Source organism: Gracilinanus agilis, chromosome 2 (assembly GCF_016433145.1).
Source record: "Gracilinanus agilis isolate LMUSP501 chromosome 2, AgileGrace, whole genome shotgun sequence".
In the NCBI taxonomy this organism is placed as follows: domain Eukaryota; kingdom Metazoa; phylum Chordata; class Mammalia; order Didelphimorphia; family Didelphidae; genus Gracilinanus; species Gracilinanus agilis.
Genome location: NC_058131.1, coordinates 232089587 through 232114120, shown reverse-complemented (window position 1 = coordinate 232114120; position 24534 = coordinate 232089587). Strand labels below are relative to the sequence as shown.

The 24534-nt window shown below is 41.7% G+C and overlaps 2 protein-coding genes across 4 annotated transcripts in view; both read left to right on the top strand.

The window, feature by feature from the left end:
- Positions 1 to 2682: 2682 nt before the first annotated feature.
- On the top strand, positions 2683 to 4835 carry DNAJC5G (DnaJ heat shock protein family (Hsp40) member C5 gamma). Its single transcript, XM_044659599.1, has 4 exons — positions 2683 to 2789; positions 3131 to 3344; positions 3512 to 3656; positions 4708 to 4835. The coding sequence occupies exons 1-4, from the start codon at positions 2683 to 2685 to the stop codon at positions 4833 to 4835; spliced, it is 594 nt and encodes a 197-aa protein (XP_044515534.1).
- A 2527-nt stretch (positions 4836 to 7362) lies between these two features.
- Positions 7363 to 24534, top strand: part of TRIM54 (tripartite motif containing 54) — a 35867-nt gene continuing 18695 nt past the window's right edge. For all 3 annotated transcript variants that reach the window (XM_044663724.1, XM_044663722.1, XM_044663723.1), the window contains exon 1: positions 7363 to 7847. In XM_044663724.1, the coding sequence (XP_044519659.1) occupies positions 7680 to 7847 (168 nt within the window). In that variant the 5' untranslated portion in view covers positions 7363 to 7679. The remainder of the gene's footprint in view (positions 7848 to 24534) is intronic.

Genomic DNA, 24534 nt, shown 5'->3' with positions numbered 1-24534 from the left:
CCCATAGGCCTTGCCTGCGCCAGAGTTTGCCCTCAAAACTTACCCCCAAAGCCAAGGTCCCCACTGAGTCTAGCTCTAGTGCCGAGTCCCTGCTCTCCTCATAGCCCCATGCCTCTGCCTTCCTAAGGGTCATCCTCTAGTGCCCAATCCCCAAGCTCATGTCTTCCCTTTCCTCCTACCTGTCCCCCCACTACTCATCCCCCGAGAACCTGCCTATCCCAGATTGTGCTCCCCAAACCCACTCCTATAGCCCCTGCCCCTCTCATAGCCTGCTCCTAATGCCCATCCCCCAGAGGCCTGCTCCCAGTGACCCCCCATACTAGAGACAGATCCCTAATGTCTTTCCTGTCCTTAGGCCTACCCATAGTGCTCATTTCCAGAATGATCACCCTCAAGGTTCTTACCCATCCCAGACCTGGGTCCCAGTATCCCTGCATGCCCCAGAACCCACCCCTAGTATCTCTGCCTACACCACATCTCACCCCCAGAGCTCTTGCCCACTCCTAATGCCCCTTCCTGCCCAAAGATCTACTCCTATGCCTACTTCCCAGACCCTCTGCCTTCCCCAGAACCCCTGCCTGCCCAATGCCCCATTTTTACCTCAGAACCTGGTCCCAAAAACAACCTCCAAAACCTGTTTGCTCTAGAGGCTCTGCCCATGCAAGGGCCTGCCCCTAGTGCCCTTTACCCATCCCAGAGACCTTGCCTGCCCAAGGGCCTAATGCTAGAGCCCCTATCATCTTTGGCCTGTTCCCAGAAGCTCTACCTACCTCTGCATCTGCCCTGAGAGTCCCCTACCCACTCCAGGTCCCGGTCTCAGTGGTTGTCCTCAGAGCCTCTGTTTACCCCATGGGCCCTGCTCCTGGTGACTATATCCCCTGGTTGTCCTGGATCCTGCTGCCAGAGCTCTTACCTGCCCTAAACCTGGCCCTCGGGTTCCCACTGACCGCAGATCCCATCTCTATTCATCCTAGGCAGTCAGCCTCTCCAGGCCCTCTGACTGGCCAGGACAGCACTGATTCTTCCCCCACCTCAAGTCTCCCACCTGGCCTGGGCATTCCTACCACCCTAAGGCCCTCTGCCAGGCCTAGACAGCACTGTCTCCCTTCTCAGGCCCCTTGATTGCCTTGAACAGTCCTGGGCTCCACCTCACTTCCTGGCCCTGGGAAACATTCCATCCTGCCTAGCTCGTGATGCCATGATTCACTCACTTCTTGCTGGTTTGGGCATCCCTGACTCTCTCCATCCCCTCCACCCCCATCCAGATAGCCCTGCATCTGACATCCTGACCTTTGGCCCTCTGCCTGGCCTGAGTAGCCCAATTCCCAAGTCAGCCTCTGGTATCCTTGTCTGCTAGCCTTCTGTTCCTTCTATGACCCAAGTTCCCTTGCCTCCCAGTTCTTATTCCTACTTTCCTTTCTCTCTATCCAAAGCCATCCAATCACTTCACCCTCCCATTCCCTTTAAAACCTCTCTCCTATCTTAAACCTCTACCACTGATGCAATGTCATGCACAGGCCACTCCACTCCTTTCAAAGCAAACAAAGGGAGCCTCCCGCCTTTATACTTCTGCTTGGCTCTGGCAGCAGCTATCTCCATGATTTCCTCCAAGTCAGTTTCCCATATCTTCCATCCCTTTTATGCCCATCTTGAGGTGCCTTGCTCCCTCCTCCCCCCCTGCCCTCAGCTCCCATCTCCATTCCTTTCTGTCCCACTGATTTAAGAGACTAGTCTCCATTCCTCCTGCCTCTGAGTTCTGTACTAGCTCTTCTAACCTCTCCTTAATGGGTCCCAACCCCTGTCTCCAGAATTTCTCCTAAAACTAAAGGTATTTCCAGTTCCATATCCTCCTAGTCCCAATTTATGCTTTCTCCAGTTCTAATCCAAGGCAACCTCACAACTTCTATTTTGGCTTTTTTCCCTAGTGCTCATTCAAGGCATCCTGCCTCCTCCCTTTCTCAGCCTGTTCTCTCCAGAGCCTATGGTTCTCTCTTGCCCCTACAACTCTTCTCCCACCTTTGACAAATCTTGCTTTTATCCTCTCTAACTTCAGTAAGTTCCCCTTGGTCCTCCTATAACGGAGCTGCCACAGCATCCTATGGAGGGGCTCCCCAGGACCACCAGGGGTGAATAGGGGTGAACAGTGTCCTTTGATTTTATTACTCAGAGGTATTATTGGGCTGGGGCAGCTTAGACTTGGAGTTTGAATTGTGTTTCCAGGGTCATCAGAATGCTCCTCCCCACCCCCAACCTATTCTTATTCAGCCAAATCTGGCTGGCTCCACCCTTCAAGGCCATTAGTGGGGGGGTGTGGGGAGGGGGTGGTGGTGGTGGTGGTAAAGGTGAAATCCTAGAGGCTTTATCCTGTTTTACTAGGAATTCCAGACAGACAGAATATTTGAATAAGTCCTATTTATCACCAAACAATGTAGATCCTGCCTCATGATCCAGGCCATATTCATTTCATAACAATTTAACTTTGCCCCTTTTTGCACTTTCCTGGGTTTCCTAGTGTCAAGAGATCTACCATATGCAGTTTCAGCTCCTTGGGAAAGGTACAGTCTATTGTACACACTGGAAGGCATAGTACATGTTGCCTGCTGGATCAGCAAGCAAGCTTTGTTTCCCCCATGATCTGTGTAAAATTCTTATATCTGCTTCCTTGCTCTCTGGACCCAGAGAATGGCACAAGCAGATGATTATCGACTGTCCTTCTTTGGAGGATCCCCATATGAAGTGCTGGAGTTGCCTACGGAAGCAACACATGAAGAGATCAAGAAAGCCTATAGGTCCGAACTTAAGCACCGTAATTAAACCCTTGACTTTTGTATCTCTCCAAACCTTAGATCACAAACCCCATTCTCTACCATCACCCATTAGTTTCAGAACCCATTTTCAAATTTCCTGACCCTCCCACTGAGACCAAGTGAAGGCAGCATCCCCTTGCCAATGTGGAAGAAGGAAAAGAGTTTTTTCTTACTTTCTATATTCTCGTTATTGCATTTCAGAATGTCTGTATTTCTTCCATGCTATTTCTAATTCCACATAATCCATCCCTCTTTTTCTTCTTCAATTTGGGCTTGTTCTGTTGCTCTTCTCTATGCCCTCTCTTATGGGCAATGCCTGGTAGGAAATTGGCCCTGAGGTACCACCCAGACAAGAATCCAGGAAACCCTGTAGCAGCAGAGCGGTTCAAAGAGATCAATGCAGCCCATTCGATACTCCGTGATCCCTGTCAGCGCCAGATCTACAATGACTATGGTTCCTTGGGCCTCTTTTTGGCTAACCGATATGGCACAGAAACTGTCAAAATCTATTTCATTGTGTCTTCATGGTGGTTCAAGGTATGCTTTCCTTAGAAGCCTCTTCAGTACTTGGGCAACAGACATGTCCATACACTGGGCTATTGCCTTATTGCTGTCAGTGCTAGGAAATTTGGGGGTGGGGGAATCATAGGCAACACTTCAGAGAAGAAGCTGTTGCATTTAAGCCATTCTCCCTGACCTCCCAGAGCCTGGCCTTCTTGTGCACACTTCTTACTTGTTGCTGCTGCTGTTGCTGCTGCTGCTTTTGCTGTGAGAGTACCAAGTTTGACCGTGATTCATGGGATATAGAGACACAACCTCCAATGGGAATCCGTAGGAAATTTGGCCAAGGTGAGATCTGGGTCAGGAGTAAAAGTAGGAAGATATAGGATGAAAGATCTCTGAGCCTGGAGTCCCCTGGAACTAGGGAGACTTAGGTCTGAGACTGGATCAGTTTGATGGGCGATCAGGGAATAGAATCTGCCTTCTCAGGGTGCAGAGCCTTTGAATGAATGAAAAAAAAAACACTAAGTGCTTACTGTAAACCAAGCACTGTGCTAAACCCTGGAGATACAACACAAATAGACAGTGTCTGCCTTCAAGGAGCTTCCATACTAACAGGGAGACACATATAGGGTAGTAGTGGCCTGGGAAAGGAATTTGGTTTGGGGGGGGGGGTCAAAGAGATGTTGAACTGATTAATATATAGGACAATCCTTTGACATACCTTTTCTAAAAGTAAGGTGGTATTGATTTGATTACTGATATACTGAAAATAGATTGTGGGGAAGGAATATTGGCAGTTTCTCTGGGGAGGGAGCTGAATGGGATGAGGCACAGGTCTGGTCTGGGGCTGCCTAGTTATTCATTGGTAAATCAAATTGTAGTATGACACTTATCCTGTCTGGGGTGTAGGTGAGTTGGGAAATGGTCCTTTAAAAAGTCACAAAGGTAGGTTAAAGGATATACTTTTTTTGTTCAAAAGAGAATTAGGTTTTATTTTTCAAATTGAATATTGAGTTTAATCTAAAAATGGCCTTAAATGTCTGCCTCATCACCATCTAGTGGTGACTGGGGATATCTTCAGTATGATGATTTTGTATTAGATTAAGACAGGAATTGTTGCTCATTTTAAGAAATGTTTGTATTTCAGCTTTCGTGACAGGAAATAGATTTCATTTCTCCAGTATGGATGCAAAAGAGGATGAGAAAGAAGATGCATGATTTGCAAAAACTAGAAGGCAATAGTATTCAAAAAGAAGAAAAGAGACTGAGACAAATGATTAGTGAAAAAAGTATATAACCTTATTATATCTTGATTACAAGAAAGTAATAAAGAGTTTTTTCTGTATACTTTTTTTAGGGGTTTCATCTTAAGATGGTACCTGCTTCTTGTCTCCAGGTGCTGACCTTGTGAATGTGTCTCCTGCTGTCCAGGCTACTGTACACACTGAAGAAAGGGACCCTTGGCCCCAGTCCCGATCTTCACCCTGCTCCTGTAAGCACCATGAATGCCATGAGCTATGCTGAATCCTATGGCTTTTTCCCTGTGAAAATTCTTTCCCTAACCTTCATGGTATCACCAAATCTGGCTAGCATACTATAAGTCCAACGCTCTTTTAAAACTCCAACCCCATGTATCTTCCCTCACCTTGTCTGAAACTCATATACAGCTGATAGCAGCACTATTTCATGCCATCCCAGCCTTGCAAAATCTTGGGCTGGCAAGATCTCTGCTACCCTCTTCCCAGAAGATTTGTTCCCTGTTCCCTAGTGTCTCTGTGTCAGTGGTGGCTGTGTCCTCAAGCTATGAGGGATAACTTCTCCCTCAGAGGCCTCCGAAAAAGCACCTGGTCTGGAATCATGAATATCTAAACTCGGATCTGCCTCAGGCATTTACTAGCTGTGTAACTTGGGGCAAATCACATAACTAATGTTTAGCTTAGTTTCCTCAACTGTAAAATAGGGATAATTATGTATCTACTTTGAAGGGTTGTTGTGTGGATTAAATTATATATATACTTGGCAAAGCACAATGCCTAGTACATACCTAGTGAGTACCATATAACTGCTTATTCTCCTTCACAAGTGCTCCTGCAGGGTAGATAATGCACCTGGACTTGCTACATCAGCTGACCTTTCCCTCCATTTCTTTGGATCAGGAATCCAGTGCCTAGGCTGAGCCCTAAGCTTTCCTTCCTGGGATAATTCCCACCCACCCCTGCTTCCTAGTACCCACAGTATGTCTGAAGCAGGCTATTCCACTGATTCAACTCTTAGGACTGAGGGGGTAGGGAGCAGAAGAGGTTATCATACTTACTCAAATATTCTAGAAATTCTACCAGCACAGGTGCCTACCAGCCTTAGACACATGATGTTCTTGGGACGTAGTCTGTCTTCTCCCCAAGATTCTCATTCTGAAGACAGAGGCGTTATTGCATCCTGGAGGGAAAAAGTGCTTCTCACAAATACTATGTCTTTGCCAAAGTATAGGCCTATGTCAGCTGCTTTCCTCAACCATTCTACCAAGGGCCAGCCCATATAACCTCCCCTTAACTCAGTGAAGGAATCAGGTACTATTTTGGAGTAGGAAAGCCTGATCCATTGGGAATACATTGGTGAATAAAGGACCTTTGTGCAGTCTCCATTGTTGGTGTGAGGTCAGAGAAGATAGCCTGGAAATAGTCTGTGGAGAAGAGGCTGAGCCGAGTTCTACTATCAGGGTTGATTATCTGTTTCAGAGCCTTGAAGTTATACCTTTTCCTATTGGGTTAAAGCTATTTTCCCCAAGACCTTAGACCGCTATATCCAAAATGGGTTGCAGATACCTAAATCTCCTTTATACCCCCCCAACCCTTCCTACCTAGATCTGGAAACTTGGCAATAACTGACAATTTGTTCATGGGAACTATACTTTCACTACTCCCTACCTCCATTTACCTTCCTTGACTATATACTCTCCTATAGTGCCAATGCAGAGCCCCAAATAGGGATAGAAGAGAGCAAATTTATCTTTCCACAATGAGATGAATCCTTTCAAAGACTACCTAGAAGAGAAGAGGAGCCTGGTCCATGGATCTATCCACAGTCTCAAAAATGAATTCTGACAAATTTCAATCCTTGATTGACCCTTTTTTTTAAGTGTTGGCATTTCAGGTACCTGGCTTTCACTTAAGTCTGATTAATATAGTCAAATATAGCAAAAGTTGGGTGCTTTATGGCTATCCCTGTAGAATCCAAGCTCTTCCAGGTCCTACAAAGCTAGAAATGGAAAGGCTTTGGATATAGGCTGGTCATATATATTGTATGTCTCTCTGAAGACTAAGGCTTGAGAGACTAGGTGATTTGCTTTTTTTTTTTTTTTTGTCTTGATTTGTTAAGTCAGAGGGGTTGTGATCTGCACTTGTGGGTTCCACATTGATGAAATAACTTACCCTTAAATCTAGGCACATCTAGTCCATCAGGTATCATATTTCAGGCTTATTTAGCCTCTTTGGGAGAGAGGGAAGAGGGCAAGGGCTATGGGTTGAAAGCCATCCCTTCAGCCTCTATTCTCTGAGGCAATAAATCTGTCATATTGTGGATAGAGAAAGGTGGTTCAGGGTTATTGTGGTGGGTCCAAGACATATGTAAGTTCCCATCATCCTTGTTTTGAGTCTTCTGTCAAGACTTCCTGGCTCTCGGGCCTTCCCTGCTGCTGAGCTATGGCTGGATGCCTTTGTAGGACTGTCTGTAGATTCACAGTCTCTGGATCTAAGATAAGGCTCAAGCCAGAGCATGACTGAGCAGGAACCAGTGGGAGCCCTTCTAAAGCCACAGTGTGAGAGATCGAAGTATTCCTATTTCTTTTTCTGGCTCAGCTTTGCCCCCTATTCTGATAAAGGTTCTAGCCCCTCCCCAGCCCCCCAGTCTATGTGACTCAGGGTCACTTGTTCTGTGACAGCTGTGGCTCTCCTTACACAGGCTAAATTGGGAGCTGGAATGTGAGGGATTGCGTCACTGAAATGCCCCTAGTCTCCTCCATCCCCAAGTTAAAATTAGTCTCCTGCCTGAGGATTAAGGAGCAAATAGTGCCTAAACTGTGAGCAACAGTTGGCCATTTGGGGAGAAGGAGTTAAGACTATCCTAAGGGGAGGCAAAGCTTTCATCTACCTCGGCTCTCAGAGCTCTCCAGAGAGAAAATCAGTTACAGAGGGAATCACAGGTGGACTGGCTAAAGGACAGAATAGGGGAAGAAAAAACGACTAAGAAAAATCTAGGTAGGCCATAACCAAAAAGAGACCAAAATCTGGAGGCAGATTCACACAGCTGAGAGAATAAGGCAGGGTTGGGGGAAAAAAAAGGCCAAGGGGGGTGGGCACGACCACCGAAGGGATGAACTTCGCAGTGGGTTTCAAGCCGCTGCTGGGAGATGCACACAGCATGGATAACCTGGAGAAGCAACTCATCTGCCCTATCTGCCTGGAGATGTTCTCCAAGCCAGTGGTGATCCTGCCCTGCCAACACAACCTGTGCCGCAAGTGTGCCAATGACGTCTTCCAGGTGGGCTCAGGGTGTGGTGAAAGGAATTACTGATTAAAATATGGGTTGGGGAAAGAAATATTGGTTTTTTTTGTGGAAAAGTTTTTGTTGATGGCTTTTGTTTTTAAACCATATTTATTTCCAAATGTAATCCTTTTCCTGGCCCAGTAAGCCACCTATTGTACCCTCCCCACAAAAAATTTTTTAAACACTTTAGCAAAAAAAAAAAAAAAAATGAAAACATGAAACAATAGGCCTTTGATAGCCTGTGATGTTAAAGGCATTTCGTTAAAGGGCATTTCATACAATAGTCTCTCACCTCTCCAATTAAAGGAAGTACAATTTCTCACTCATCTTCTCTTCTCTGCCAGGTCTTTATAAATGCATCACAATCCCTTTCGTTTTATTGTTCTTTCCATTCACATTGTAGTCATTGTGTATATTGTTTTTCTAGTTCTGCTTATTTCACTGGATCTGTTTGCATATTTTCCCATGTTTCTCTGAACTATTTATATGCATTGTTATTTATGGCACAATATTATTCCATCGTGTTTGCATGCCACAATTTTGCTATGTCATTGATGGGACTCCACTTTGTTTCCATGTTATTGCTGCCATAAAAAAATGCCTATATGAGTATTTAAGCCTAGAAAGCACATATGTGCAAACTACTGTTTATCTTTGACGTCTGGAAGATCAGAGAGAATGGAAGATTACAGACAAAGGATTGGAGAAGGGCCAAGAGAATAGATCCTGCAAACTGTAACTTGATTGAAGCCTTGAAAATTTTTGGAGGATATTATCAAAGGGATGGTTAGTATGTATATAGAAAAGGAAGCAGCATTGAGAACAGGCCATACTAGGGAAACCTCATCCAGCTCTCTCAGGTCCTTCCTGCTGCTGGGCCATGCCTAGATGCCTTTGCTGGGATTGTTTGTGGATTTAGTTTCTAGGTCTAGGATAAGGTCTAAGTGAGAGCATGGCTGAACAAGAACCAGTGGGAGCCCTTCTAGAAATGGAATGTGAGAGATTCTTCTCTCTTTCTGGCTCAGGTTTGCCCCCTCTTCCCACAAAAGCCCCAAATCTATGTGACTCAGGATCACTATTCTGGTAGGGTTACTAGACTGGTAGAGTAGAGGTGTGCTATAGACATTTAACTTTTGGAAGTCATTTGACAAAATCTCTTGTGCAATCCTTGTGGACAAGATGGAGAAATATAAGCTAGGTAGATATAGAACTGAAGGGCTGGACCCTACAAATAGTCATTAATGATGTACCATCAACATAAAAGGATATTGGGGCATCTAAGTGGCTCACTGAATTGAGAGCTAGGCCTAGAAAAGGAAAGTTGTGGGCTCAAATATGGCCTCAGACACTTCCTAGCTATGTGGCCCTGGGCAAGCCACTTTTTTAAGCCCCTGTGTACTGATTTCAAGGCAGAAGAGTGGTAATGGTTAGGCAATGGAGGTTAAGTGACTTGTCCAGTGTCATACAGCTAGGAAGTATCTGAGGTGAGATTTGAACCCAGAACCTCCAGTCTCTGGACCTGGCTATCAATCCACTGAGCCACCTACCTGCTTTCAGCAAGTCACCCCATTGCCTAGCCCTTACTGCTCTTCTGCCTTGGAACCAATGCTTAGTACAGAAGGTAAAAGTTTAAAAAAAACAAACAGAACATAAAAGGATATTGTTAGTGAAGTACTCCAGGGACCTATGTTTGAATTTGTGCTATTTAACATACTTATCATTGACTTGGATAAAAACCTCACCAGATTTCCTGATTGGATGGCCAACGCCCCGGATGCTAGAGTCAAGATTAAGAAAGATCTGGATTGGTTATACTGTTGAGTTGAATCTAGTAAAGCGATTTTACACTTGGGTTAAAAAAAATAACTTCAAAAATATAAGAGAGAGAAACAGACAGTAATCAATAAAGTTCTGGGGGCTTTGGGGTATTGTAAAGCTCAAGTCAACATGTGATCTTGGGCTGAACTGAGAGACACAGCTTCCAGGAATAAGGAGGTAATCATCATGCTTTACTCAAAAACATTAAGAGTTTACTATGTTCCAGACATTGTGTTAAGTGCTGGTGGCATAAGAAAGGCAAAAATATATCCTTTGCCCTAGAGTTCACATTTTAATTGGGGTAGGGGGGCAGGGAAATGATAATATGTTGATGACAATACTTTGTACAAGATATATATATATATATATATATAAACTTATGTATGGTGGAAATGGAAGAGAGTTCAGAGGGAAGGCACTAGCAGTGAAAAAGACTGGGGATGAGTGATCTGAGCAGTTTTTTTTTTTTTTTTGGTTTGTTTTTTTTTTTTTGTATTTTAAACCCTTAACTTCTGTGTATTGACTGATAGGTGGAAGAGTGGTAAGGGTAGGCAATGGGGGTCAAGTGACTTGCCCAGGGTCACACAGCTGGGAAGTGTCTGAGGCCGGATTTGAACCTAGGACCTCCCGTCTCTAGGCCTGGCTCTCAATCCACTGAGCTACCCAGCTGCCCCTCTGAGCAGTTTTAAAGGATGCTAGGGAAGCCAGAATTTGTAGGGAGGGAGGGAGAGCATTCCAAGCATGAGAGATAGCCAGGGAAAATGGTATGCATTTGGGAAATGATATGTGCAAAGAATGTCAAAAAGGCCAGTGTCATTGGAGTGTGTGGAGTCATAGAATCTATGGAAGGGAGTAAAACATAAGAAGTCTGGGAAGGTAAGAGGGGGCCAGGTAGTGAAAGACTTTGAAAACCAAACAAGGGATTTCATATGCGATCCTGGAGTTTACCAAGTAAAAGAGGGATGTGATTAGATATGGACTTTTGGTAGAGTGAAGGATGGATTAGAGTGGGACAAAACTAGAGGTAGGGAGACCACCCACTTGCAATAGTCCAAACATAAAGCAATGATGGCCTTTACCAAGAATGTGGCTCTGAGTGGAGATAAGAAAATTCAAAGAAGGTAGAAGAAACAAGACTTGGAAATAGATTGGATAGGGTGTAGTGAATGAGAGTAAGGAATCAAGGGGGACACCAAGGTTGTAAGTTTGGGCAATAAAGAATGGTGGCCCCAAAACAGTAATACTAAAGTTGGGAAGAAGGGAGGGTTTAGAAGGAGAAAATCCTGAGTTCTGTATTAGATATATAGAATTTGGAATGCTTATGGGACATCTAGTTTGAGATGTTAAAAAGGCAAGATGGGAGGTCAAGAGAGAGATCTGGAAATCATCTACATAAAGGATGACAGACCCATGGGAAGTGATGAGATCACCAGCAGAGGCAGCTGAGTGAGCCAAGAAGGCCCAAACCAGGCTTTTGAGGGACGTCTATTATTAGTATGATCTGGATGAAGATCCTGAAAAGGAGACATCTTTCCTAGACAGAACATCTCTGGAATATTGTATTCAGTTCTGGATTCCATATTTTAGGAAGGGCATTAGTATGCTAAAGAGTCTCCAGGAGAGAGCAGCCAGAATTTAGGTTTAGAGTTCCTACCAAATAAGGATTCATTGAAGGAAGTGGGGGTGCTTAGCTTGAAGATAAGAAAAGACTCAGAGAGTACACAATAACTTCATGTTTCAGATTTTGATTTGAAGGCCTATTGTGTTGAAGGTGTTATTGTAGACCCAGAATGTACGAAGAGGCCAGTTGAGGTCCAATATAAGGAAAAAATTAACAAGAGCTATCCAAAAGTGAAAATGGGCTTTTAGGAGTTGGTAGGTTCCCTTTTACTGAGAACCTTCAAGAAAATCATGGATGGTCACTTGTCAAGCATATAGAGAGTATTCCTTTAGAGATATGGATTTATGCTAGCTGGCTTTGGGGTTCCTTCCAGCTTTGAAATTCTCTAAGATTCTAATAGGCAGTGAACTCATAAAAGGGCAGAGGAGAAAGGATGAAAAGAGAACTGAGATAACCCAAATATAAAAGCCTTCAGTAATCAAGGTAATTAAATTAAACACCTACTGTGTGTAAGTACCTATTATGTGCTGCACTGTGCTAGGAGCTGAGAATTCAAATATAGTGAATGGAACAATCCCCACTATTCTTACCAGAGAGGCGACAACTACATATATAAATATACAAGGAATAAACACAAAATAGTTAACTGTAAGGTGATTTGAAAGGAAGGGCCCTATTACCTGAAGGTATTGGAAAGGTTTCATATAGAAGGTAATACTTGAGCTATGTCTTGAGGGAAGAAAGGAACTCTCTGAGGTGTGGATGAGGGAATGCATTCTAAGCTTTGGGGATAACCAGGGCAATGTTTGTGGAGACCAGAAAAAAGCCCAGTGTGGCTGGATAACAGAATAGAGAGGAGCACTGTAAAATGAGGCTGGAAAGGTATGTTGGAAGCTACTAAGTTTACTGAGTAGGAAAGTGCTATGATCAGTCCTTTACCTCAGGAAAATCACTGGAAACATTGTGAATGATAGAGCGCAGTGAGGAGCGATTTAAGATAGGGAGGCCAATTTTGAGATTGTTGCAATAATCTAGATGAAATGTGATGAGGGCATGAAATGAAATGGTAGTTATGTGGGTAGATAAAAAGGATGGAATAAGAGAGAGAGAGAGAGAGATTGTGAAGATAGAAATAGCAAGATTTAGTAACTGATTGGATATGTGTGATAAGGAAAAGGGAGAAAACTGAGAGACTGGCAGAATGGTGGTGCCCTCAATAGAGAGAGGCAAATATGGAAGAAGAATGAGTGGGTGGGGAAAGATCATTGGTTCCATTTCAGACATAATACAGAACTGAGAATCTATAAATTCTGTGGTTTAGATAATAAAATCAGTTTTCCTCCAACTCCACTGAAAAAGGCCAATGTGAAATAGATGGAACGGGAGCAATTTAGGTTGGCAGGAACTTCCTGGTTATGTTGGCTAACTAGGCAGTTCGGTCCTGGGGCAGGAGGATGGACAAAGTAAACTATAAACGATGAAGCTTGGGACAATCAGTGAAGGTATAAAGCAGGCCAGAGCAACTCCATGGGTCCTCCAAGGCATTCCATCCACTCAGGAGGCTGACCTTAGAACCTGCTATCTAGCACTACTGAGTGCTAGCTAACTACATAGCACATTCTGGTATTTTTACCTAGATATTACTATTGTGTGTGTTTTTTCCCACATTCCTCTCCTCCCCCAACATCACTCAAGACTACCATTTCCCAATTCTTATGGTCCTTGCTTTGGAGAGAATATAAGGCGTAGACCATAGAAGACTCTTGCTGATTCAACTGTACCAAATAATGCAATAATATCAGCTAAAATTTGTGTAGCACTTTATAATTAAAGAAGTACTTTACATATATCATTTAATTTAATTCTTACAGCTCTATAAGGGAATAGTATCCTCATTTTACAGATAGAGAAACTGAGTCTTTCCTACTGAAACTAGGGGAAGATAGTAAGGGAATCCAGATGAGTACTTTACATATATCATTTAATTTAATTTTTACAACCCTTTAAGGGAATAGTATCCTCATTTTACAGGTAGAGAAACTGAGTCTTTTCTACTGAAACTAGGGGAAGATAGCAAGGGAATCCAGATTAGAACATCTCATTAGATCCCTAAGGTATGAGAATAGAGTAAAATGCTACCTTCCTGATGGCAAAGGGTAATGCCTTTTAAAAAAAGGACAGTATGTTAAGAATTGATACTGCATACCGAGCACTTAGTGAGGCAGACACAGTACAAAAAGCCAGAACATTCTGTCAAAGTTGTGGGGAGAGAAGGCGGCAGGTGAAGCCCAGGATCTATAAACTAGGGCCTCTTAGAATGTATCCAGTCCTTCCTTCTCTCTTCCCACTCCTGAAACCTGCTTTTGATTCTGGCCAACCTCTAGGTATGCTCATTTTGAACAGGGATGATTTAAGGGGGGCATGGCTGGATCAGCCAGGGACTAAGAGTCCTCCAAAGCCTAAGGCACAAGACAACCAAATCTTTTTGCTGTACTATTCTTAATAGCACAGTGGGAGGCTAACCTGATTCTTATACTACTCTGATGCTTAATTGTGATATGGAAGGGATTTCTGGGTTCTAAAAGACTCCATGCCAGCAGAGCTCAAGGTCTAGCTAGTTCTATCAAGCTGAAAGGATTTCACATATAGCTCCAGTGAGGCAAGAAGGTGTGCTAGAGTTGAGTTTTGAAGGAAATTAAGGATTCCAAGAGCTGGAAAAATTTGCTTTTCAGGAATTACAGAGTTTTATTTTTCCAGTTTGCTCCAATATCCAATTGTTCCATTTTCTAAGTTTTGGGACAAGAGCAGGAAGTTTGACTCCTTTAAATTAAAAGCCAATTTGGGTGTCTGGTTTGAAGAGCTATTCTGTTTGGTGAAGGGAAGACTTAATAGTTGTTAGATGGGGACTTCTATCTGAAGAAGACTTGTTAGGAGGAAAGATGTGATAGCGATCTTCAAATAGCTGAAAGTCTGCTGTACTGATGACAGATTGGGCTTCTTCTGCTTGGCTCCGGAGAGCAAAACTAGAAGCAATGACAAAAGACAGGGAAGGGAAAACATTTATTAAGAGTCTAATGTGCTGATAATCACTGGGATTAGAAATACAAACAAAAGGAAAGACATTTCTTGTTCTCAAGGAGTTTAAATTCTTTTAAAATCTGAATTAAATTTTATTATCAATCAACAAAAATCTACTTTCTCATTTTCCCACCTCTCCCACCCCCAACTGTAAAAAAGTACAACAACAGAACTACTTTAATAAACATGGATACTGAGTAGTTCAGTGGATTGAGAGCCAGGCCTAGAGATAGGAGGTCCTAGGTTCAAATCTGGCCTCTTCACAGCTGTGTGACCCTGGGCAAGTCACTTAATCCCCATTGCCTAGTCTTTACCACTCTTCTGCCTTGGAACTAATATATTGTATTGATTCTAAGGTGGAAGATAAGGGTTTTAAAAAATAAAAATAAAAATAAACATGTATAGTAGCCATGTCCAAAAAATAAATAATATCTCAACCTGTATTCTGAATAGGTAGCAAGTTTCATTATGGAGCTCATTCTGAAATCCTGATTGGCTATTGTGTTTATCAGAATTCCTAAGTCTTTCAGAGTTATTTGCTTCCACATCAGTTATTCTTCTGGTTCTTCTTTTTCCTGAAACCATCTATTTCTGTGCATCCTTGGTTAATGTGTGTTTTGCTTAGGACTGTTCCTTCCATTAATTTATCCTCCCTTTTATTCCTCCTTCTCCATTCTCCCATGTTCTTCTTGTTTCACTGATAAGTGAAATGCATATCTGTACCTAATTGTATATATATATGTTTTCCCCTCCTTTGATTGGTTCAGAAGAGAATAAGGTTTAAGTGTCACTTGCTCCTCCCACTCTACCCTCCTTGTTTGTATAGATATCTTCTTTTGCACCCTGATGTTGTGAAATTTGCTCTCTCCTTTCTCTCCCTTCCCATCTTACTGGGGTCCCTCCGCCCTCCTTTTTGTTCTTTTAAGACAATTAAAACGTAATAGAACTACTCCCCAGTCCTCAGTCTAATTAGATGCTTTCTTGGACCACTAATGATGGTAGAGGACAGAGGGCATATTTGTATCATCTCATAATGTAAAAAAATAATCCTTGTATAATTCCTTATGATTGCTTGCTCATATTTACCTTTTTATATTTCTTTAGACACATGTATTTGCACTTCAGGTTTTATGTAGCTCTTGTCTTTTTATCAGGAATGCCTGGAAGTCTTTTGTTTCCTTACGAACCCATTCCCCACCCCCCCTTTTTTTTTTTTTTTTTTTTTTTTTTTTTTACCCTTGTACTTCGGTGTATTGTCTCATAGGTGGAAGATTGGTAAGGGTGGGCAATGGGGGGTCAAGTGACTTGCCCAGGGTCACACAGCTGGGAAGTGGCTGAGGCCGGGTTTGAACCTAGGACCTCCTGTCTCTAGGCCTGACTCTCACTCCACTGAGCTACCCAGCTGCCCTGCTTTTTTTTTTTTTTTTTTTTAAACCCTTACCTTCTGCCTTAGAAGAATGGTAAGGGCTAACTAAGCAATGTGGGTTAAGTGACTTGTCCAGGGTCATACAACTAGGAAGTATCTGAGGTCAGATTTGAACCCAGGACATCCCATCTCTAGGCCTGGCTCTTTATCCCCTGAACCACTTAACCTGGCCCTACCTCCCCCATTTTAAAGTTATCTTATCTCCAAGGCTTTTGGCTTGAGTGTCTGTCACCATAATAAGTTTTTATGATGAGATTATAATTATCTTTGTTCATCTCATGCTTTCAGCCTACTTCCTAACTTCAGAATTTGTTAGGATTAGGTTCTGCCCTTTTCTGGAGGGATGCTGGAGCTGATCTTGTGTCCTCTAGGTTCTTACTGCTGCTTTCTTAGGGGTATTGAGGGTTATGTTATTGCAAAATCTCAGTCAGCTCAGGCTAGGGATCTGCAAGCTTTCAGTGGTCCTAAATTCATCTGGTACTTCATAGGGTAAATCTGAACTCTGCCTTCCTGGTTTGAGCTCTGTAAATTCCTGATCTGGGTTTAGGTCTGAGCAACAAGTCTGTGAACTTGCCCCAATTTTAATTTCAGAGAACTGCTGTTAGACAACTCAACTACTATCAGCCAACTGGGAAGTGTTTCTTGCACATAGGGTGCAGAAATTCAAGCTCCCCTCTGGTCCAGAACTCCTTCCCAGATGGTTCCTTTGCAGACTGCAAACTGGGCAGGAGGCTGGAACTGAGATCCTTCTCTGCCACACAGGAATTCCTTGTTTTTTAACATACTTCTTGCAGTACCTAGCCTCATGCCTGTAACCATTTCTCATTGTGGAATTCCATTCCTTGCACGGGTCCCCTTCACAATCAACCTTGCTTCTGTGATCTGGAATTAGGTAGTGAGCAAAAAATTGGCCATTTCACAGCCGTACCTGTATCCTATACAATTTGAAGCTCAGTTTGCTTGATTTGGGGTGGGGGGGAGGATATGCTTCAGTCTACATTCTGACTTCATTGGCTTTTTATCTGGAGGTGATTAGCACGTTTCATCATAAATTCTTTGGAATTGTTGGCTGGTCATTGTGGTGATCAGAGCATCTTTACAATGTTGTGTAACTTGTTCTGATTCTGCTCACTTTAACGAATCAATTCGCACAATTCTTCCCAGGTGTTTCATATGGCACAAGAGTATTCTATCACATTCACATACCATAACTTGTTCAGCCATTCTCTAATTGTTGGGCAGCCCTTCAGTTTCCAATTCTCCGCTATCACAAAAAGGTGTTAGAATAAATATTTTTGTTCATGTGGGTCCTTTTACTCTTTCTTTGATCTCTTTGGAGTGTTTATACCTAGTAGTGGTATTGCTGAATCAAAGGGTATACACAATTTTATAGCTTTGGGGGGTTGGTTCCAAACTGCTGTTGGACCAGTTTACAGCTCCACCAACAGTGCAAAAACATACCTGTTTTCTCACAGCCCTCCAGCATTTATCATTTTCCTTTATTTATTTATTTATTTATTTTTGTCAACATGGGCAATCTGATAGATGTGAGGTGGCATCTAAGAGTTGTTTTCATTTTCATTCCTTTGATAATTAGTGATTTAGAGCTTTTAAAAATATGGCTGTCAATAGCTTGGATTTTTTTCCTTTGAAAACTTCCTAAGAAACTTCGATTCTATTAGGGGAAGACGGCACATAAAAGGGAAGTTAGAAAGGGTTGGGAGTAATGGTACTTGCTTGAAGGCAAGGTGACAGAAGTGCAGCCAAGAAAGGAATGAAGCATGGCTAGCCTGGGCCCATCTGTAAAATGGAGGCACCTACCTCAGATGAAATTTAGCCATGGGAGAAGGGGTCTGATATGACTCAAGTATATTCCAGGATTGGAAGTCAAGGGAGTCATAGTATAGAAGTCTGGAGAGGCAGATTTATAGCTGGGAGAGGAACAAAAAGTGGAAGCTTCAAAGACATAGATTTAGACCAAATGACAGGAATAACTTTGAATAATTAGAGCTGTCTAAAACCAGAATGGCTGCCTTGGGAGGGACTGGGTTTCCCCTTACTACAGGTCTTCAGGCTAAGGCAGGATTATTATTTGAGGATATTCTAGACAGTATTCTTGACCCAGCATGAGTTAGACCACATGGTCTGGAGATCCCTTCCAACTCTGAGATTTTGTCTGTAGGCCTTTCTCAAGCTGAGTCCTAAGGGATCAAATTAACAAGAGAGAACAGGAAATATCCTTCTGCCTGAGTCAAAACAGAACAGGACCTCAAATCCAACAGCTTTTATCCAGCTCTCCCTAAGCTTGTCCTCCCTCCTTCGCTTTCCCCACACTTCCACCCACTTAACTGCCAAGAATTTGGAGCTTGGCGAGGAAAGCTGTTTGTGCATGTGTATATTTGACTCCAACAACTGTCTATGTTTCTGTATTTATAAATGGTCTCTTTTAGATCCTAGGGTGCTAAGGAACAGGATTTCAGTCTTTTTATGCATATGATTCTGTTCACGGGAGCCATTTGGTTATTTAGCTTCTGAAACCTGCTACAATTCAACAGACCAGTAATCTGTATAAGAACAGAACCTAAGAGACTGTGTTTCTAGGAAGGGTATATCCTATTTGGGGCTAGGGGCAAGGGGCTTGCCTCTATGGCTAAGGGTTTATAGAGGTGGAAATTTCATTGTGAGGGGTAGCAGAGGGGAATACTTAATGCTATTTTTGTTACCAAAAGGGAAGTTTGGGAAGAGAAACATTGACCTTCCTTCTTGGGTTCTTCATGCTAATGGAGGGGGCTTTGTTTTTAATGATGTGATTAATATTGAGATTATTTATCATGTGATTAGGTCTAGAACTGCTTTGCTAATTGTATGTTTAATTATGAAAGAACATTCGACTCTCCTCCAAAAAAACCCCCAAACAAACTGAATTTTGATGGATTATAAATTCAGCATGTCAATAGCATCATCAGTTGGTAGCTTTTAACCTTACTGTGTACAGACAAGTACTGCATGAATTTGTTGTTGTTCACTTATTTCAGCTGTGCTCGACTCTGTGACCTCATTTGGAATTTTCTTGGCAAAGATACTGGAGTGCTTTGTCTCCTTCTCCTGATAGTTTCACAGATAAGGAAACTGAGGCAACAGGGTTAAGTGGCTTATCTAAGTTCACACAGCTAATGTCTGAGACTGGAGTTGAATTCAGATCTTCCTGATTCCAGGTTTAGGGCTCTCTATACACCATGCCACCTATCTGCCCCACTTTATTTTCTGAGCTAAGTCAGGTTTTTGAGAAGCAAACTTCACCAGCACCTAACTTAAACTATCATTTTGTAAGTTCACTGAGGGCAATAAAAATAATACTTCTGTATTTGTATCCCTATTGCCTGGAATATTGCAGGCAGTTAATAAATGCTATGTTACAATTCTGTGTTACATTCTGACAGAGCTTACCTAGGATCTTTAATGAGGATAGAAAATATTTTTAATATGAAATGGTTTGTTCTAAGCCATAAATGAGCTTTCCTCCACCATCCCCCCAAATCTGCAAATGGGAACAGATGTGTTTACAAGTGCATCCTATCAAACATTAAAAGAATAATTAATTCCAATACTTTAAAAGTAGTTTAAAAAATAGGAAAAGGAGTCCTATCAAATTCCTTCTATGATAGCAATATCGTCTTGATACCTAAATAAAGGAGAATAAAAATAGAGAAAGAAAACTATAGAACAATATCTCTAATGAATATTGATGCAAAAATTTCAAATAAAATTTGTAAGAAAGTTATAATATATCACAAAGATTATAAACTATCATCAAGTTGAACGAATACCAGAAATACAAGGTTGGTTTGTTATTAGCAAAACAACAAACATAATTAACCATTTAAGAAATGGTTCAGTGAAATAAAGGTGTTAAATCTGTGTGGAGTATTACTATAATGATTATAACCTATAAGCAGTGATGGCAAACCTTTTGGAGATCAAGTGCCCAAACTGCATCCTCATGCCACATGTGAGCACCCTGCCTTACCCCAGACAGGAGAGGGAGAAAACACTCTTATTGGGCTGCTGGGCAGAGGGGTGGGTGATGGGAGAAATGTCCTCAGGCATGTGTGGAGAGGGGGAGGGGAACAGCCCATTTCGGCACGCATGCCATAGGTTTGCCAACAAAGACCTGTAGCATCCCTAATCCTTCCCTTCCCCTAAACTCAGGGTTCACATGCATTGGATCCAATCTCAGATATTAGCTCCAAAAGTGCACTTTCTTTTTGACTAGCTCTCTCTACTCTTGGTTTACTCTGTGGCAAGCTAGGAATATAGATCCTGATACAGATTTCCACAAAGGTGGGTAAATAGAGTCCTCAGATTCTATATAAGTACTGAAGATAAAAAATTCATATCAAGTAGAAAATAGCCTTTATTTTACCCCACAGAAAATGCTAATGATGCATAGGACTCATTTGTTGTTGGTTTGGCAATTAGTTGTGTCAGATTCTTCATAACTGCATGTGGGGCTTTCTTGGCAAAGATACTGGAGTGATTTGCCATTTTCTTTTTCAGATGAGAAAACGGAGGTAAACAGGGTTAAGTGACTTGCCCAGAGTCACACAGCTAATAAGTGTCTGGGGCTATATTTGAACTCAGGTCCTCCTGACTCCAGGGCTGACCCTTTAGCCACTGTGCCACCTCGTTAGCTGAAAGCCCCATCTCTGGTAGCAAGCTGCCTACCATGGGTAGAGCTGAAGTACTTGTCTTCAAGAACCTTACTGTCCGAGATAAACAGTGCTGGTATAGACAGACATAAAGAATTAACTTGAAAAGTTAATCTAATACAAAGGCAATAAATAATGTTAACATTTTAGAGAAGTAAAGGAAATAATCTTAACAACAGAGAAAATAAAGGCCTTATAGCAGATGGGGTGGGGGCGTTAAATGAGGGAGAAGAATGGGAGTTGCATTTTTAGGCAGGGCAGCTTAGGAGATAATTGGTTCCTTATTCTAATTACCCTGTGAATGCTTTATAGAAGATTTGTAGAAAGGCAAGACAGAATGGAAGAAAGCACAAAAATGGGAGTGGGCTGATTAGATACTGGGCCAGTTTTAAGACTAGTAGAGTAGGCAGTTATACAAAAGGTTTGATGAAAGGAGTCTTTTTTTTTTTTTTTTTAAACCCTTACCTTCCATCTTAGAATCAGTACTGTGTATCGGTTCCAAGGCAGAAGAGTGAGTATAAGGGCTAGGCAATGGGGGTTAAGTAACTTGCTCAGGGTCACACAGCTAAGAAGTAACTGAGGCCAAATTTGAACCCAGGACCTCCCGTCTCTGGGCCTGACTCTCAACCCACTGAGTCACACATTTGCACCCAAGTCTTTTTTTTTTTTAATTAAAAAAATTTTTTTTAATCATTGCCTTTCATCTTAGTACCAATACAATGCATGAGTTCCAAGACAGAGGTAAGGGTCAGAATATAAGGGGTAAAAATATTAAAGAGTTGGACTGAATTTATAAGAGTGTGGTTAGTAGGAATTATTACTCAATTCCAAATGACTTTTTATGGTAGTTTATTTACAAAAAGAGAAAGAGTGAAAGTAAGAAAATCAGAGAGGGTAGAGATTTACTCCAGCCTGGTTCAAACCAGGCAGGGCTTAAGAGGCCCCAGCAAAGGGGGCCCAGAGGCAAATTATACAAGGGTTTTAGTCATAAGGCCTCCTCCAAGACGAGGGGCCTCTCAGGAGACTAGTACCTCCAGAACAAGCCAGGGAAGGAGTCAGCCTTTTTCACTCACCCACATGGTAGTTCTAAGGGAAAATAGAAAAGCAGTCTGAGATCCTCAGCTGGAGCTCCTCCAGGGTCAAGTTGAAGGTGAAAGACTGGTCACAGAAAGTTCTTGCCACTTTTAAAGACCATTCCTTTTGTCATTTCCTATACCTTCCCTCCACTTTACATGGACCAATTACAGCTAAAGTTTTGCTTAGGACTGCCCAGGGGGCAGTCAGTTGATTCTGATTTGTCACCCACTATTGCACATGTGGGTCACAGACCTCCCCATACTTAAAGATAAATGTGGTGTATACTCTTCTGGTGATTAAATTTAAAAATGGGCAGGGGACAGTTAATCTCATCTTCCCACAGAAGAATAATAAGGGCTAAGCAAGCAGCGCTAAGCAATTTGCCCAGAGTCACACAGCTAGGATAGGTCTGAGGTCAGATTTGAACCAAGAAACTCCTGTCTCCAGACCTGGCTCTCCATCCACTGAGCCACTCAGATGTCTCCTGAGTGAAATGTATTTCTTTACTGAACTATGTGTATATATATTCTTCCTTCCTTTGATAAGTTAAGAAGAGAGTGAGGTTCAAGAGTGGCTCACTCTCCCTTTCCATATCTTCCTTATTTATGTACATTTCTATTTATGTACTCTGATTATGTGAGATTATTTACATAATTACTACATAACAACTACTCCCAGGCCCTCTGTCTAATTACTCTTCTGATCCCTGATGATGAATAGATTCAGAGAGAATATTTGTATCATCTCATATTATAATGTAAATAATGTATTATTGTTTAAAGTCCTTTATGATTGCTTGCTCCTATTTATTTTTTTGTGTTTCCCTTAACTCCTGTATTTGCATTTCAAATTTCTATAGAGTTCTTATCTTTTCATGAGGAATGTTAAAAAACCCTCTATCTCATTAAAGATCCATTATTTTCCCCTTTAGGATTATACTCGGTTTTGCTGAGTAAGTTTTTTTTGATCATGTCTTTATCTTCTGTCTTCTAGAATAATTTATTCCAAGCTCTCTGCTCCTTTATAATGGCGGCTGCTAAATTTTTTGTAATAACCACTGTAGCCCTTTGGTACTTGAATTGTTTCTTTTTGATTGCTTTTAGTATTTTTTTTTCCTTTGAGTTGGAAACTCTGGATTTAGGCTATTATGTTCTTAGGAGTTATCATTTTGAGGATTCTTTCAGAAAATGACCTAAATGTCCACTTTGAACCTGGTTCTAAGAGGTCTAGGATGTTTTCTCTTATGATTTCTTGAAATATTATATCTTAGGTCTTTTGCTCATGGCCTTCTGGGTGGCTAAAAAGTTCTTTAATTATTTCTCCTTGAGCTGTTTTCCAGGTGAGTTGTTTTGTTATGAGATTTAGTTAGCTTCTTATGTTTTCAATTTTTTTACTTTTCATTTTAACATTTATTGTCAGATCATAAAATTATTGTTTTCTGTTTGATCCAATCTAATTTTTAAGAATTTTACTGCTTAGGCAAGGTTTTGTAACTCCTATTCCAAGCTGTTATTTACTTTTCCAATTCTTACTTCCATGACTCATTTCTCTTCCAATTTTTTCCTTAAGCATTCTCATTTCAGTTATAACAATACTTTAAATTATTTTTTAAAGAAAAACTCTTGCTTTATCTCTTCTAATTTTAATTGAATTTATGCTCAAGCTGTGTTTTACATTGAGTTTTTGTTTGTAGATATTTTGAAGTCATTCTTTTTTTCTGGGCTTTTGTCTTGAGTGTCTTTGTCATCATAATAGTTTTTTTTTTTTTTAAACCCTTGTACTTCGGTGTATTGTCTCATAGGTGGAAGATTGGTAAGGGTGGGCAATGGGGGTCAAGTGACTTGCCCAGGGTCACACAGCTGGGAAGTGTCTGAGGCCGGATTTGAACCTAGGACCTCCTGTCTCTAGGCCTGGCTCTCAATCCACTGAGCTACCCAGCTGCCCTTCATCATAATAGTTTTTTAAAGATGAGATTATTTTCTTTTGTCTTCTCATGCTTCCAGTTTACTTCCTGACTTCAAACTTTATGTTAGGGTTAGATTCTGTACTCTTCTAAAGAGGGAATGTTTGAGCTGACCTTGTGTCTTCTAGGTTCTTGCTATTGCTTTCTTGGGGGTATTGAATGTAATAGTATTTCAGGATCTCAATGTAAGTACAAGCTAGGGCCCTGTAAACTTTCAGTGGTCCCAATTTCATCTCATTCAAGACAGATCTGATCTCTGCCTTTCCTGGGCTGAGCTCTGCAAGTTCCTGATCTGAGTTTGGGTCTGAGCAACTCACCTGTGGACTTGCCTCAGTTTTAATTTCAGTAGATTGCTGTTGAACCTCAACTACTATCAGCCAACAGAAAACCCCTAGTTAATTCAATGACAACTGTGGGCTCCTGAGCAAGACTCAGTCTAGTGTGTTTTCTGGATAGTTTGGAGATATTGTAGTATAGAAGTGGGCTATACTTCCATCTTGGCTATGTCTGGGCTTGAAGTCTTTCAATATTCTAGTTGACCTCTTCTGAAAATTCTCTAATTTATTAATGTCATCCTTAGAACTACACATAATACTCCAAATGTGATCTGAAGTAGGACAGACTTCAGAGGGATTATTGTCTTCTTATTTTTTGAAGCTATGTCTCTGTTAACATGGTTCTGTAAGAATTTAAATTTAAGTTTTATGCTAATATGAAAGATCTAAAGTAATATTGTGGTTGCTAATTAAAAAAAAATAACTCTTAAGTCATGAGTCAATTAGCCACTCTTTATTTATTTATTTATTTTTAAACCCTTAACTTCTGTGTATTGGCTTAGAGGTGGAAGAGTGGTAAGGGTGGGCAATGGGGGTCAAGTGACTTGCCCAGGGTCACACAGCTGGGAAGTGTCTGAGGCTGGATTTGAACCTAGGACCTCCCGTCTCTAGACCTGGCTCTCAATCCACTGAGCTACCCAGCTGCCCCTAGTT

What these genes read in the sequence shown, in the direction of transcription:
- DNAJC5G (XM_044659599.1), top strand. Translation starts at nt 2,683, where the DNA reads ATGGCACAAGCAGATGATTATCGACTGTCCTTCTTTGGAGGATCCCCA. An exon ending in GAGATCAAGAAAGCCTATAG is followed by an intron (nt 2,790 to 3,130) that starts GTCCGAACTTAA and finishes AATGCCTGGTAG; the next exon opens with GAAATTGGCCCTGAGGTACC. An exon ending in TGTCTTCATGGTGGTTCAAG is followed by an intron (nt 3,345 to 3,511) that starts GTATGCTTTCCT and finishes CTGACCTCCCAG; the next exon opens with AGCCTGGCCTTCTTGTGCAC.